General features: G+C 35.2%; 1 protein-coding gene across 1 annotated transcript; it reads right to left on the minus strand.

Annotated features, from left to right (window-relative positions):
• Positions 1-1,285: 1,285 nt before the first annotated feature.
• On the minus strand, positions 1,286-15,122 carry Mpc1 (mitochondrial pyruvate carrier). The gene is made up of 4 exons (XM_067110790.1): positions 14,894-15,122; positions 12,259-12,359; positions 8,133-8,242; positions 1,286-4,313 (listed from the first exon to the last, which is right to left on the minus strand). Exons 1-4 carry the CDS (start codon positions 14,962-14,964, stop codon positions 4,230-4,232), a joined length of 366 nt encoding a protein of 121 aa, XP_066966891.1. The 5' UTR covers positions 14,965-15,122; the 3' UTR covers positions 1,286-4,229.
• Between the last annotated feature and the right edge of the window lie 2,570 nt (positions 15,123-17,692).

A 17,692-nucleotide genomic window follows, 5' to 3' on the forward strand; every position in this document is an offset into this window, starting at 1 on the left:
GGCTAGGTGTAGGACCCCTTAAAACACTTAGCTTGATTGCACTGGTTTCTTACTCAATGGGACAGCTGCCAATAGATCTCAGGTGACTGATATGCAACCAAGCTCAAATCTTGCCAACACTGAAAATGCTTCAAATTACAAGCAACTGCACCTCCTCATCCTAGAGAGGTGAGAGAAGTAGCCTCAACTCTCCTTTCATGATTTAAAAAGGTCTAAATGCATTTTTGAGATAATCCTGTTTTCCTGTCCCACATAGATGATCACAATAGCTCCACTCCTCTAGCCTGGATAGACAAAAAATCATGAAGGCATAAGATGCCTCTGCCAATTCAGGTCAAATTACTGAGGTTGGAAAATGAATGATCTCAAGACTTACATGGTTTACAGATTTACAAGAAGGGAACAGATCAACGTAAAAAAAGTAATACCAAGACATGGACCCGAAGGTTCAGGAAATCAAGTAAAAGTGGTGGCACCAATGAAGACCTGACCAGGTGGGAATTCAGGTAGAAGTGTGAAGAGAACTCACTTTAATCACATCACCATAAAAAGAGTACCTAATGTAACAACAGCATAAAAGACCTTTAAATATTTGTCTCTATCACTTGTTCACCTATTGTAGTGAAAACCTGAGACATACAAGAAATTTTGTAATGTTCACTGTGATACCTGATACAACTAGTGCTGATGCATTAATTATACAACATAAGACACAAGTATAGTACTACCCATGTAATTGTGTGATAAATTCAAAAACATGAATTAATAATAAATTCAAGATCATAAACCACATAAACAATGGCAATAAAGAAAAAGATGTTATTACTGTACACGGATATATCAGAAAGTGAAGCTTTGCAAACTTATTACTACCAGGTATATAAACACTCATAAAGGCCTGTCTTGTATACAAGACAAAAAGCTAAATAAAAATCTCACTTCCTCTGGTGCACTGCTAAATACTTAGCACATTATATAAACTGTGAATATGTGAAAAAATGCTTAACAGTGAAGAAAACTCGAAACCACTTTAACACAACATTTGATCATCAGCAGACCAAAGCTAAAAATGGAGGGAACAGCAACTGAGATGAGAGCTGCCAATGGTAGGAAGTTACCTTCCTAAATGTTATAAGCAATCACTATTTTTTTTTTTTTTTAATATGTTAATCATTTTTGAAGTAATCTACTCATACATTATCATGTAACTAAAACTAGATTTAATTTTCATACAGACACTCGGTAACTATAGTAATTTATTGCCTGTCTTTTTCTCATTTATTAATTTCTGTATTGTTGTTACACTAAATATGCTTCTGCTCTTTTGAGCAACAAATGTCTTTCCTAATAAAGATCTGCGCCAACACATTACAATACTGCATAACAGTGTCTTCACTATTACTGTTGCTAACTTAATTTAAAAATGCTAGTTTGCAACAGATACCAACTATAATTTAAAAGCAATATGAAACAATCCATTGGGCTTTATTTGTAAATATGCAACATGTTCAAATTTAAAAATGCCCTTATGTGCTTGTGAAACACTTGAGTGATCAGTTGAAAACTGAACTGAAGTTTTTTTTACCTAATTATGACATCATAGATCTTTTTGTATTACTACATACATTTACATTAATAAGACAAACAACCCAAAATTGTCCTACTGGAACTCCTACTTATAAATTGCAGCTACAGATATTGTAGAAAGTATGAGGGTTCTACGAACTAACCCTTTTCTAACAAGTGAAACTCTATAGAAAAATAAAAATTTTTAATATTTCTATTCATATTAGTGATAAGAAAACTTGCCTGTTTGGCTATTACTGTTCGTGAATGGCACTACAACTGCTAGGAGCAATCTAAAGTGTTTTATTCAAAACTAAAATCATTAAAGTATAGCTAACCCAGCTGTTAAGAACTTAAATTATGGTAAATTTTTAAACACTAAATACCGTTTCCCTTCCTGAACTTCATACTTATAAATATAGAAAAAGCCAAAAGGTACAATGAATTATCGTTATATGGTAAGGCATTTTATAATCCATTGTAAACAGGCAGTGTTAATTTAGGTAGCATAGAGTAAGGTTAGTCCAATGTAATCTATGTAGTGTTATTGCAGGTTGCAGGTTACCGTTCTAAGAAGTCTTTAAAAATACAAGGAACTTAACTTTCATTAAAAAATCTGAACCAAACACCTAATTAAAAATGCAAAATGCCTTTACTCGCATCCTAAAAATTTCAGTATTTTCTGTACATAACTGTACAAACATCCTAAAATATACAGCACTTCACAAATTTGTGACGGTGAAATAATTTTTTCACACTGAACAAACCTAATGACAGGTGGTGAAATAACTCTTCCACATTGTACATATAAGTGACTGGAACAGGTAACTGATTTTAAACCTAACTATAGGCAATTTACTAGAATCTACTGTAACTAATAGGTGGAAATTTATTCATTTTTTCCTGAAGCCAGGTCAAAATATGCAAGGAACAAGAAGAATAAGAGTGAAACAATGCCTTCCACCACTAAGAATAACAAACTCATAAGACTGCTGCTAGACAACGTCATAAACTGAAGTGGAATTAACCACTTTGATGAAGATGAAGCTTGGAAGAATACCTAAGTAATGCACATTAACACGTATTTCAACCAGACAACTGCATATTTCTAGATTTGTGTAAAGTTCTTGAATAGGAAGCAACGACTGGAGCAGCAACTGTGAAGCCAGTTGACTGGAGAGCAAGGAAATGGAAGAAAACGTAAAAGTACTTAAGACAGAGCAACAAATTCAAAAGTGCTTTTTCAAGAAATGGGCAACACTACAAGAATACTCTCAACATAGAGTACATTTTGTTTACCATTGTTTCTGCAATGAAAGAAACTCTCCATAAATTTTAATGCTAAAATAACAGGTCCCACAAAGATGTTTTCCTGTAACTCAATTCACTAAATAATATACTACAACAGACTAATTAACTAAAACAAATTATATACAACAAAATGATTCTGTGAAAAATTAAATGCAGACAAATGGAAAATACAACCCAAAAACTCAAGAGACACTGGAACCATGAAGGGTTCCTTGCTTAGCTGAATACAGTACTCTAAAACTAAGAGCAATAAAATGGTCTGATTATCAACAACAAAATACCACCATGTCCCAAAATATTAGTAAGTGAACGGTCAAGCAACAAAAAAAGATAAATTAATCTAGTTTAAGGCTCACTAGGTCAAAAATGTTTATTAAACCAGCACATTTGTTTACAGATGAACCACTAGAATTGAGTTTCCTCAGTACAATAGCTGACTTCCTATTACCAAAATGTGACTTCCCCATACCAAACAGTGGCTTATGAAGAAAAGCTTTCCAAAAGCTATCAGAATTTGGAAGTTGACACTCCATCTATTACGAGAACATGAATACAATTTTACCCTAACCATTAACACTGAGCATGCAAATAATCTAAGTCACTGAAATGTTTTATGAGATTTCAATATACAGCAGAGTGCTTTTTTTTTCTACAGGATCCCTATACAGTATACATGAGTCATTTTCAGTTATGAATACTGTCTTGTGTTAATATGAGCTGACTTATCATTCTAAAATTTTCTTCAGAAAAAATATAATTGAAAACAAGAGCAACATCAGGGAAAATTGATGATCATGAACTGAATCTCCTCAGTGGAACTTACGATACCTGATAAGAGCACCATGTTTCCATACACAGTGCCATACCTGATTCCCTCAACATAGCAGATTGTAAAGGAAGTAATGACATCAGAAACTGAACATTTATAATCAAAATAAAAACAAAAATATGATGATGTGCATTTTGCCTAAATTACATGTAAAATACAAAGTTATCCAGAAATTGAAACACTAAAAATGATCATACTAGACTTTCATCACCTACTTGAAAGTCACAACCATGAAATATACATACACATACATCTATTGTTCTACACAAGTCCTTCAGCATTCATTTGCTGCAAAATAACAAATGAAATTTCAGTAATTATCCTAAATACTAATTGCTTGGCAGTTAATTAAAAACTAATCTTCTAAATACCCTTCTCTATATAATCATTTTTGTGCCCAAAAGTATAACCTAAATCAATTTTTCTATTTCTGATACAACTTCGGTGCACTTTCTAACAGTCTCCCTTTTGAGAGATATTCAACAACTTTAAAAACATCAACATCTAAGACATTTTTCAGCAATTAAGTAGTCACAGCAGCATTCTCTGCAGTTGCTGCTGCCTTCTCTTTGCCCCCCAGATATTCGTAGTTTATCAATCGACCAGCCTGCAAAAGATGTTCGCACATTAGACAGTGAATACAGGGGTCCTTTGCTATAAGAAATAAAGTTTCAAATTTATGTACAGGTTGACCATCACTAATCCGGCATCGTTGGGACCTAGAGGGTGCCGGATTAGCCATTTATTAGGCTAGAATACACGAAACACAGTAGCTAAGCCCTCATCCTAGAATTAAAATATCCCATAAATCAGTACAAGTTGGTTAATAAAGAAAAGACAATTATCAAATACAGGTAGTGCTCGAGTTACAATAATTCGACTTACGATATTTCGAGTTTACGATGGGATTAGCAATTAATACCGATACGAAAATATTTAGGAAATATTTTTAGATTTCGCGCAGGCGCAGGCAGCGAGAGAGACCAACTTACAATAGACCAACTTCTTTTCCTCCATCTCTTTATTCCATCTGCTAGTTAAAAAAGTAAAAGAGAATGATAAAAGTAGTGTTAGTAACGTTATACTCTTGCGTAAATGTGTACAGCCATAAACAACCGAACGGGGAAACTGTTGTTTTGCTAATAATCGTATCGGATAACAACTGTTGTGCTTGTATTTCAACCATCGTACGGTAATACACAGTTACTGTAGTTATGCTACAAATGACGTTAAGGACTGAAATATTTTTTACACTATACCCTTGTTTGCTTTGGAGAAAAGATCGGCAGGGAAATATACTGCTACAGTAACTTTAAGCTGCAAGTTGTAGCTGAAGCTGAGAAAACAATGTTCAAGCTGCTAATGACTATAAATTATCATGCATCGGCAACATGGATGAAACTCGACCGTAAATAAAACTGGAGAGAATGTATTTTAATCATAACTACTGGGCATGAAAGAATACAAATTACTACTGTTTTCACGCCGATAAAAGATAAATATGTAAATCTCGTATTATGATAAAATCAAGAGAAAATAGCCAACGGAATCTTGGTTTTTACAAAAAAAAAAAAAAAAAAAAAAAAAAATGCCCCAAAGCGGCCAGCCAGCGATTCCATAAACGTCATATATTAACGAAAAATAGCTAAATTAATTTCACAACGAGACCTATTTAAGTTATATTTCAACTTAAAAACACTTCGTATAACGAAAAATATCCTTGTCCCAAATAAATAAACTATCCATATTCATTTACGCTAACTAGAAGCAAGAAAAGCGCTTTGAACTTGGTTAAATGCAGCGATATCGATTCCCAAAACAAAACATTGATGGCAATTTATAATACAAAAGCAATATGAGAATATGTGCAATTGGAAACAATGTAGTAAAGCATAAATTATTAAAAGATCCATGAAAAAGATGCAATCATTCGTTATGTTGATGTTTGTATAATACTGTTAATATGTGAACAGAGCTCAGTATAACGTAGGCTAGGCTACCAGTTTGTTGATGCAGCACACTGTGCCACCAAATCAAAGCGGCCGGCGAGCGAGTTAGTGCAGCAACCCGGGAAATTTGAAAATTAGTGCGGAAACATTAGAAATTACTCTAGCCGAAATTTGTGCCGGATTAGTGATGGTCAACCTGTACTGCTAATGTATTACTGTATTTCCTAGCAAGCCAAACAGCAACTACAGTACATTCAGCAGATGCCTTAAACAAACATAAACAAACTAATTATGTCATTCTTGTTTCCTGTTGCTAAATGGATAAATGTATTTGTGAGTGTTTTCTTTGTTCCAGCATTACATCATTTTACTAAAACTTATATAAATAAAATTTAATTGTAAGCAAATTTGATATATTTAAGTGAGTTTGTAGCAATGATGGAAATTTTTAAATAAGCTATGTTCCACAAAACATTTCTGCAGATACCATACTTTTACATTAGAAGGAATGTTTTAAATATTCTACACCAAACATTTTTTGCGAACATGCTGGGGCATTCTACAAAGCTTTATATGTTAGTAAGAATTACAGTAATAAGCATGTAAACCCCCAGTAAAACTCAAAATCTTCAGCAATTATTTATCTAGTGGGTAATAAGTGGGGCTGGGGGCTTCAATTAATTATTTGTGTTGTGAAAAATATAAATTCTTAATGAAACTACTTTAAAATAAGAAAAATAAAAACTTCTCACAAAATCCTAACAGATGGATTGGGAGAGGATGAATTCAACTCAAAACATCAGGACGCAATTTCCACTAGACATTCAATTTTAATAACCACCATAAAGGTTCCCAGGATTCAGTCTAGCTTTAAACCACTCAAAACTGACACAAGCTAACAGCAAGATACCATCAGTGGTTCCCAAGTAAAGTCCCAACTTGATCAATTCCAACTGGACAACAATTGGAAATGATCAAACTGGTACTGATAACTCTACAATCAAAAATAACTGCTGGAACCTGCACAAATGTTGCTTGCCAAAAGTACATTAATTGAAAATTATGTCACCTGGGAGAAAATGAATCTCTTATTCATATGATCAATATGTACAGGGTAACATGGGGACTAAATAGCTATTAAATGCACAAAGCATACTGGTGGAGATGGATGTTGAATCATTCTATTATTTAATTACACATTGAAATCCAGCCCTTCAATATTCTTGTCTAATTGAAAGTGATGAAGTTCATAGAGAGTAACATAAATTTTATTGATCTTCTGAAACTTCCAAGATCTCTAGTAAAAATATCCAGGAATGGAAATGAAAAGTGTCCTGATGTAAGCATCTAATGTTATGTATTTGTGAAACTGTGAGAGAGGAGGCACTCTCAATTAAACTACTTCCATTGATGGTCATTCTTGGCTACCACCACACCGTTCCAAGAAGTTTGGTGTAAGTAAAATAAGATTTGTACAATGCAGGGACACATCTTTAAATCCACACAGTCATAAAAAAAACCTTCAGCCCTGACATCTCAAGAAAAGAGAAATGGAATTGGAAGAAGTAAAAAAAAAAAAATCATTGTTCACATAGCTGGAGAAACAACAAAAATTCCAGTCATAAAATCTAAAGTTAAATTTGTATAAAGTACTTGCTCTCTGATGGCCCAACTACAAGAAACAAGGTAGGAATCTATGGGGCAGAGATATTGGATACAGTCTCATACACGTAAGTAATTATTCTGGCAGTTAGTGGATATGCAAGACACCAAGCTCGCCCCTTCTTAATGGGGTCTCTAAATCACTGACCTCTTCAATACAGTTTGGCAACTTAACAATTTGGCTGTGGCAATATGGTTAAATTTGAAACAGAAACCACCAGAGTATAATAAAAAATCTTGCACTGATGCACTAGTTGAATCTTCCAAGCTGTACCTGCCTAACCTGAGTCCTAACAGCAAGCAATATGTTTTTAAATGCAAACATACTAAAAGAGATAATACCAATGCCAAGTGCAATGCATAAAAGTCACGAAAGAAACTGGAAAGCATTTCCAGCTGAGTAAACTCAAGCTCAGTAACAAAAACAATTCCCATCTATGAAGAGCATTACAAACACCAAAACTTCCACTTAATGAATATTCCACACTCAATGGCAATGACAAAACAGATGGGATTGTCAATTCACTCTGGGAATACGGAAAGATCATCAGTGAGTTTATGTCCTGCCTATGAACCACGGCTGCAAAGGGAATTAGTATAGCAGCCGACTTGTGGTGCACCTCCTGGCAAGGAAAATCTCACCTATTTTTTATAAGTACATAATTACCACTCAGATGGCTTTAGCTAACAGCTAACTGTACAAAGAAGAAAATGAGGTTGTTGTGTTGTAAGCAAGCTTGACAGTATTTAAAACAATTTATGAAAGGACTCGCTTGTAACGAAAGCTTTTAAAAATATTATGGTACGAATCTTACCTGAATTAACTGTGCTGTTTCATTTGTAAAGTGACAAGAAAACAACAATAGATTTCTTGGTTGTACTTTGATGGCAAATCTCATAAAAATCGCAGAGTACAGGCACAAGGCTGAAAAATCAAAACCAAAATTAATTTCACAATTCAGAACTATCCTCTAGCTCAAATAGATCATGACTTCTTCCTTTCCTATTTCGGCATACACACGAAATAACAATCATCTTTATATTTCACCATTCCTAGTAACATAGTTATGTACAAACAAAAAGGTCTAAGCCCACAAGAGTAAGAAATACACCTTAAATGTTAAAGAATATGCTGCATTACAAAGGGCAAGGCAAGACAAGCAGTCTAAATAAATAAGAGGTTTTACATACTCTGGGTGCATGATAATTTCTTGACTTACTGCTTTCATGAAATATTACTGACAAGAGAGAATTGGGATCTATATCTAAAAACATCTTGAATTTACTGCAGCACTTTTCTTCCTACCCCAGGGGGCAAACATATTACAATGTTATAAAAAAAAAAAAAAAGGCAACAAGTACTATCAATTATAATGTCAGATATGTGTGCTAATGAACAAGTAACCAGTCATCTCCCATAAACAAGACCAATTATGAAAACAAAACCTGTTCTGAAGTAAAACTCCTATTACATCTATACCCAGGTAGTAACAACTGGCAACTGTGGTTTATATTTGCAGCAGCTTGACTCTCTTGCATAAACAATATTACTCAACTGAAGGAACGACCTCCATCATCTGACCATTTATATAAAATGTTACAATCACGACAGCTTACTCCAATGAAGCTGGCAAGAGAGAAAATAAAGATGAGAACAGGTAAAACTAGGGTATTAGGCAAAGCGTGCTTAATTAAAGTATTGTAATGGTGTTTGATAACATATGAGCATCTGGAGTGTCATTAAGAGGCAAAGTATTGGACTATACAAATATGTTTTTCATACAAACCATTAATCAAAAGGGTCTAAGCCCTTGATCTATCCCCTTATTCATATGAATGAGAGCAGATAGAAGTGGCAGTAAGAGGCAGACTGGATGGAGCAAGATCATTCTTTCAGAAAAATGGCGCAATTGGGATCAGTTCTACACTGTATACGGCATCCTAGGATGATGAGTCTGTGCAAAAAAGTTGTTTTTGTATTTTACTGACTCAGTGAAAAAACATGTCAATGAAATTACAGGGATTATCCCTACTGTACAATGACAAAAAAATAATGCTGACATAGATATTATTCTACCTTAATAACTTAGCAATAAAAATGCTATTGTCTTTTGAAATGTACAGGTAAGGATAATGCTTCAACCCTGCTTAGTATACCTAAGGCAGCTTATGGTCAGGTTGTGACTGAAAATGCAAGAGAAAACTTGAGGACTGACAGGGAAAGAACAGTTTGGGGGATTTGGCAGGAGGAGGATTTGTTAATTACACATCTGGTATGCAAACAGTAGTATAAGTTTGATAGAAATAGGGGGATAAAAAAAGCTGTGCAGCTATGTGGTTGCAGATACAGTTTAACAGAACTGATAAATGCAATGCAGAGGGTGTTGAGCGTAATTTGATAAGAGCCTTCAATAGTTAGAATATACTGTCAGTATGCTGACCTTTTTCTATATTAATTATGTTAATTGTTATTTTGCATTAAGCCATTTGGGCAGCATTCCTTAAGGATACCTTGCTTCACCTCTTTGAGAGGTTTTGTTTTTGGTCCTGAGATGAAGAGCGACAGTCTGTTCTGAGCCATCACCTCGAGGCGTTTGGATTGGTTGCGGCATTGGTCTGCTACTGCTTTGGCCACATTTATTTTGACTTTGGAAGTTCCTGCCTCTATCTGATTGACGTCAACACACACTGATTTAGCTGACCTCCTCAATACATGGCGGTTCTGCTGTGCAACCATCATCGCCCTTGGTTTAGTTAAGCTGCCTAGGGGTCCTCTCAATTAACTGGTAAGGTGCTCATGACCCTTGAGTTCATCAGTTGGACCCAATCACAGCAATTTTGGGGCATTACTGCTGTCTGGGCCCTGTTATCCCACACTACCCGGGTGTTCCTCCGGCCGTGGAATTTGATAGCTGACTTATGGAGGAGTCCTTTGGACAGAGAATTATTTAATTATTAGTGTGTAACTGGTTAGGCTATTCTGTGCTTTTCGTTCCTCTCCTGCTATCTGGACCCCCTTATTCAGTTTATGTGTTTTGTGTATTTAATTTATGTATTTACAGTAAACCCCATCGTATTCACGTTCTCATGGTTCGCGGACTCTCACATTCGCGGGTTTCTCTGCGAACATATCTAGCCATTTTTTGCGGAAAATTCACCCATTCGCAGTATTTTTCACTGAGAAATATTCACTATTTACTGTACTTTCATATAATTTTCATGAATAAATGCACTTTTGGTGATAAAACTATTAAAATACTCAGATATAAGCATTTTTACAGGGTTTTCCTTGGTTTAAGCTATCAAAATGGGCAGTTCTAACTGTTTTTAGAAGGGTTTTAAGCATTTGCGGATTTGACCTATTCGCAGGGGTGTGTGGGATGCATCCCCCGCGAATACGGAGCGTTCACTGTCTCTGACTCGGTGTTTGTTTGACCCCTTTGAATCAGTTTTCACATACTGGTATTTGTATGCAGGATTCTATCCATTGTGGACTTCGTTGCAGTTTAGGTGAGCGTTGAAGGTTGATCTTTTATTACATTATTTAGTGTTTTGGAAAGGTGTCATAAAAAAACATATATACATATATATACTGTATATATACTGTATATATATTATATATATAGTAAGACTTGTCTATATAAAATCGTCTCTGTATGGAAAGTGATGAGAGAATTCAGAGAAAAGATACATGTTAGTGATACTTTGCAGATAATGGTTACTGTTTGCATATGACAGCAGAGAAACTACAGCAAGTGGTGAATGCTTGAAAATTTTCAAGGAATGAAAAAGTTGAAAGTGAAAGTGAGCAAGAACAACAGTCTTGTAGACAAGTGGAAGGGGTTAAGATAAATCAGTGAATAGAAGTGTGGATGGTTGAAGGAATGAAGTAGGTGACTCCATATCTTTTTGAGAGTAAATATACTGGATGTTGTATGAAAATAGGTGAAGCAAAGAAGGTAGGAGGGTCTATGCAAAAGATGTGGACAAGAAAGAGATGGAAAGAGAACTAAGAATGTATGAAAGGATTGCTGAGTTATAGCAGTGAAACGTGGATGCTGGTTTTGAATGTAAAATTATTAAAAGTACTTGGCATGAAAGATTTATGTAGTAAATGCAGAGTAAGGAAGATCGAAATAAAAAAAATGTAGAGATACAAAGAAGAGGTGGTGAATAGGTTATAGTAAGTAAAAAGATGAAGCTGTGTGTTTTGAGGTGGTTTGAACATGTAGAGAAAATTAAGTCCAATAGGAGGATGAGAGCAAAGTTTGGAAGTGTTCAAAGTAGGCTGGAGAGGAACTTAGAAAGTGGCAAATACATGGGAATGGAAGAGGTACTTGAAAAAAGGGGCTTCAATTACATGGAAGCTTAAGAGTAGATGCAGGATAGAAAGGAATGGCGTCTGGTGTGTTCATATGAAGCTGTCGATGTTGTGGAAGTTATCTAAACACTTTCTATATACTGTAATTGATTTAGTAGTTAATGAGGATAGATATGACAGCCTCTATTATATTTCTATATATAAAATTACAGTCCACTTGATCAGTGAAATTAAATGACTCTGAATCAGGTCAGAGCCTGGATGGGTGACTAGCAAGCAGAAACGAGAAAACTGCTATCAACCTATAATCTCCTTGAACATCTAAGGGTTGGGGTAGCAACCTCACCCCATAAAGACCTGCTGAAAACTGAAAGCAAAACACTCTGGTGCCACACATATTAAGGTGAAAAGGTGTAGTGTGGAAACAAATATATTTGACCCCTATCCAAAGCTTTCTCCAAGAGAAATCTATGATTGAAGGAAAGAAAAGCTGAGGACAAAGAGGAAGTCTTTTGAGCTAATAATTGAGGACAACCAATCACTTCCTGGTCTCTCCATAATTGCACAATAGCCAATGGCCCTCTGTAACCCCTCTGAGGGTTACCAAATCGCACACTTACCAAATGTCATCTTGCCACTTATGATCTCTGGAGGCTTTTTTGTATCAGCAATTGCAGCAATTGGAATTCCCCAGTTTGCAATAGGTCCCCAAAAATGTGTGCTGTAACAGAGAAAGAAAAATTTTAATGCAAAAGTATTACACTGTACATTAAATGATGATAATGATATTTTGAATTACAGTAACATATTTCCACAAGAATTACTGTTTCCACACTCACAGCTTATAAAAACACAGTACAACATTTCATGCATTTAAGCTTTAAAAATAGGAAGTTTCTAAATGACAAAATTAGGTAATACTGAATATGTTTGTGGAACTTAAAAACATAAAAGAAAGAGCTGAACTGAATAAATATACCGTACTATAATAAAACTGAACAAAATACAGCACCGTATTGTAAAACGGTCTTAATGATACCAAGTATGAATTGACTAATTGTCATAAAAAAAAATTCAATTAATAAGAAACAGTAATAAGTGAAGCAATGAAAGTTACATACCAGAAGGAAAAAAGTCCTAAGTAAAAGCACCCCTATTAATTTTTATATCAGAGGATACACCCCAAATAGTCTTGATGTCTAAAGTAAGTTTAGAAAATATAATATACTTTACTTGGCCCCACAAATTTATAACAGCTTCATTATTGTCAGCAGTAATCCTAATAATGTATTAGACAAAAATAAAATCATCATTGCTAATGCTCCTGTATTTAAACTAATCCATTCCTGTTTTTCATGCACAAACTCCTTAATGCTCTTAACCTGATCCTACAACATACCCTATACAAAAAGAAAATGTCTGCTCTAACAACTTTCATCTGAATTATGTATCAATTCAATAAAAGTGTCTCAACTGTATAAAGAATCAGGCTGGTTGCAATATAATTTTCATGACTTTTATTATATATATGACTTTATATTATTTATATATATATATATATATATATATATATATATATATATATATATATATATATATATATATATATATATATATATATATATATATTCTTCTGCCTGGTACTGAGTTACTTATTGGCAAGAAGTACAGCAAATATGCTGGATTGTTTAGGCCGTAAAAGTAAGACCAATCCAATAGGCCTACTGATTAAATAGTAATTTCCAGGATATACCCTAACCTAACCTAGGAAGGGGTTATTGTCTTCCCCCATCCTGTGTGTAAAATTTATGGCAAGTCATTTCTTTACGTTTTTTTACGTACCCCTGAGGCTGTGGTAAAACTGAAGAGTACTACTGCACCCCTCTGGGGTAGGTTTTAAGTAGCTAGCTGGTGTCTGATGGAAATTAAAGTTTTATATTCATTCCATGAAATTGTACACAGAATAAAGTTTGAATGATATGGAACTCTTGTGAACTGAACAGTCTGTGGGCATAGGTCTATGAGTAGCCTGGGCTATACCAGTGAGGTAAAGCATTACTGAAAGCCCATCATTCGTTTGTGTTTAATAGAGTCGACGGCTTGATACAAGCTCGTCTTTCTTGTGCTTATGTAGGTATGTTAACAATACAAGTTGGCGCATTTATGGTTTATCAAAGAAGGTGTAAGGTTTCTTGTATGTATAAACATTCAAATATGTTACTGCACAAAGTTTTCTTATTTATCAGAGTTAGCCATATTGGAAAAATTGATTTTCAACCAATCATGTGGTACGCATGCCCATGTGCCACATCGTCACTCATGGGTGGACAGATGAGATGCAACCGACTAGCCTATACCAGCTGAAATGCAAAACGGGCACTGCATTTTGCCTAGTACCAGCCCCTCGAGGATGAACGTAAAAACGTAAACAACACACAGTAAGTATTCTGGTCGGCAACTAGCAGGGACGAGACCACGGCATTTGTCTCCAGCTCTATCGGTGCAGTTACTTCATGGAAATCTGATCCACGAGATGTTTATGGAACCGCGATGGCAAATTTCAGCTGGCTTTTCTTATTTCTTGCCTACTGCCTGACAGACCTTAAAAATGGTACTTTAGCCTTGGGTAATTCTATAGCCTTGTACGTGTTTTTTGCTTTGCAGTGATGTTTAAGTAAATTAACCCCGAGTTAAGAGGCAAAACAACAGCATCCATTAAAACACGCGTGGTCTTCATCCTAGGGTAGCCTATTGGGCTAGTCTAATTAATCCTATCATTAATCCATGTCGTCCAGGTTTAAATCCCCGATGTGACACGAAAAATTAAAATCCGTTGGCGTACTTAAGGGTACTGCACTGAGCTAATTTAACCTACGTTTAATTTGCATGAAAATACTTCGGCCTGGGAAAAACAAACAAACAAATAAACGAAACAAATAAATTAATTCATAAATAAGTGAATACGAAAGCCCACCCGCCCCCCTAAAATCAGCCGGTAACGTGTCAGTCCAGAGGGATCCAGTCTGAGCTCGACTCGAAATGACCGGCCACAAAATTAAGTAAAATTGCTTTCCGGAGTCACGGCTGGTCAGTTGTAGCCCCCGAAAGGCCACCCAAAATCTTGATCGTGGCCCACCACCATGGGAGAAGGGCAATCAGGGGAATGGGGGGGAGGACACTCACTGGACTATTATTAACCATCAACATGCAACCAGGTAAAGACGAGTTAAAATCCTTTGCGCACATTTAAATTACCTCATGAGATATTCGCGGAACTCCTTGCTCTTCAGCTGGTCGAGCCCTTTCTTGATCAGCGACCCGGCCATGATTTCGGCAGAGAGGACACCTATGGGACACTATCAATATTTGATCAAGTAGCAACTGCAGGGGATCATGCAACCTTTAAAGCTGAATCGCCACTGGCAGATTCTTATTATTTACACAGCAGTCAGCAGCCTCCGACTCATGTAACCTTCGTACGTTTGATCCATAACTCTCGTATATGTGGCAGCCGGAATTCTTTGACACCTACATTATTATGATTTTTATTCAGAAGACGAACCCTATTCATGTGGGAAAAACCCACCAAAGGGGCCAGTGACTCGAAATTCAAGTTTCCAAAATATAAAGTGTTCATTAGAAAGAAGTAACGGAAGGTAAATGTAAATACAGAAAGACGAAAGAAACAAATCAACGGTTAATAAATAAAAAACCATTAATTTTCGCATTTTAAGGTTTTATGATTGTGTCTTTTTTTTGTATTCTATGCTGTAATGATACCGAATTGTGATCACTGCCCAAATAAAACATCCGAATACGTATATTATTCACGAGTCAGAAATGAGCTGGGCAAACTGGGTCTAATGAAAATTTCGTTACACTTCTTACTTGAGGAAAAATAATGATGGATAAATATTTTTAGATTATTATCCAAATAAATAAAAAGGTACTGAGCGAAGTCTTAAGTTGAGGAAAAATTTTTATGATTACAAGCAAGGACAGAATTCATGCAGACACAGACGCCATGTTGTTTTCTATTCATTTTAGTAAGTTCACACCTGTGTAAATCCGTGGGTTGTAAATAAAGTACATAACACTTGTCGAGGTGGGTGTCTGATAACAGCATGCGAGCCCTGTGTAAAAGAAGGAAATAGCATAACTAAAGAAAAACATAGTTTTTGTTTCTATGCAGAGCAAATCTATATAAAAAATGTTCCTGCTGCCAGCACAGATATTCGATAAAGTATTGAAAAATACTTTCCAATGTGACAGCCCCTACACACCCACCCCGCATTCCCACGTCCGAACACAAACATCGTAAAACCATGTCAGTAAGAATATTAAGATAAAAGGGGATCCAAGCTAACAAAAGAATAGAGTTAATATTTCTAGCAGTCAAGAATTTGTTTGGTAAGCTACAATATAGGCTATCTACAGTAGACTATAGTAGCTGTATAATCATAACAAGCGCTTTCATGAAAATGATTATAACAACGTTATTAGATTGTGGAATTTATTTCTAAATAAAATTAATCTATTGTCATGGATTTCAGTTAAATTCGCACTGACATCGAATTAAAACGTAACTCTAATGTGAATTTTTACTTTGTAGACGTTGGGGTTTTTCAAGGACGACATCTTGTTGGCTATCATCGTACAGTACCTCAGCATCAATCTAAATCCTGAATCGAACTCTAAAGTGTCCTTTTTCTCACTTTTAGTGACTATTGTGCTGTAAAATTTAATATTATTAAATTAATATTACAAATGAAACGTATTATCACAAATTAGAACGAAAATCTTAAATCACAAAAGTGATCATCAGCTGATTCGTCAAAACAACTATAAAAGAAAACGTACCCTGAAAGCTCTTTGCTTCATGGTAGACAAGAGAAAACTGAATTTACTCCAAAAATTGGTGACAGAATGAGAAAGGAAATGTGTTATAAATGTACTTGATTTTTGCAAATACATGGCCTAAAAAAAGGAAATTATGATTTGGCTATAACTTGAAGAGGTAAACTTTGGATATGCAACACTGAGAGGACTTAAAAACGTGACAATAAATTTGATAAAGATATTGGGTATGATGTACAATAAATGAATACAAAAAATACGCTAGGGTGAAAGGTGCGGTGGAATTCTCACATCGCTTCTATTTTCCTTCACCTCTGGGTAGGCTGCCCTAAAAAAAGCGGGGACCCACAAATGTATTAAGTGCCAAAGGGATTTAGAGGCTTCATTTTATTATAATCATAATTGCTATTATTATTATCACTATTGTTTTAACGTTTAGGTTCAGGATGAATAAGGACTTCTGCATAATCTCTTGTCTCCTTCTCCTCGAATGGAATGTCCGTAACACAAACCGGTTGTAGAACTAAAATAATATTTCCTCTTCACGTAGGGAGACTTTTATTTTCAACTATAACGTTAGGCAACAGACACATTTCTTAATATGCACACAGGCCAGGTTCAAAGACTGGAATTGAAACTTAATAAATTTATGCCAAGACAGGTTCCCAGAGTCATGCGTGCTGGGGCGGGGGGCGAGGTTGGCAAGAAGTTTGAAAGCATCAAGTCAGAACTCTAACTGGATTTCAGAAAACTGAAAACATCTCATGTTGTGACATTCATTTTAAAAGTGGTTTTACTTGAAAAATTATGTTTGCAAGTAACATTTTGATGCCATATGTAGGCCGTAAATAGTTCAGAATTGTTGTTGTTAGCCAGAGTAACTCACTAGTAAATAAAAGGTAGCGGTACAATCTAATCTCTTCAGTAACAAATCACAAATGCTATTTACTTGAAGCAAATAGCATCTTACAATTATATTAATCAAATACTGTTGATGGATTTAGTAATCACACATCTTATTATAAACCAAACTACATTACTTTTCAGCGATATGGACATATTTCCTAATCGAAGGGTATTTGATCGTGTAGCACTCTAAAAATCTTTTTCATGGAATTTTCACTATTTGCACTTGTATTTATCCTTTTTTTTCTTACTATTTTCCGTGTTTGTTCTTGATGCTGTAATCCTTCTGCC

The sequence above is a fragment of the Macrobrachium rosenbergii genome, chromosome 10 (assembly GCF_040412425.1).
Source record: "Macrobrachium rosenbergii isolate ZJJX-2024 chromosome 10, ASM4041242v1, whole genome shotgun sequence".
NCBI lineage: Eukaryota > Metazoa > Arthropoda > Malacostraca > Decapoda > Palaemonidae > Macrobrachium > Macrobrachium rosenbergii.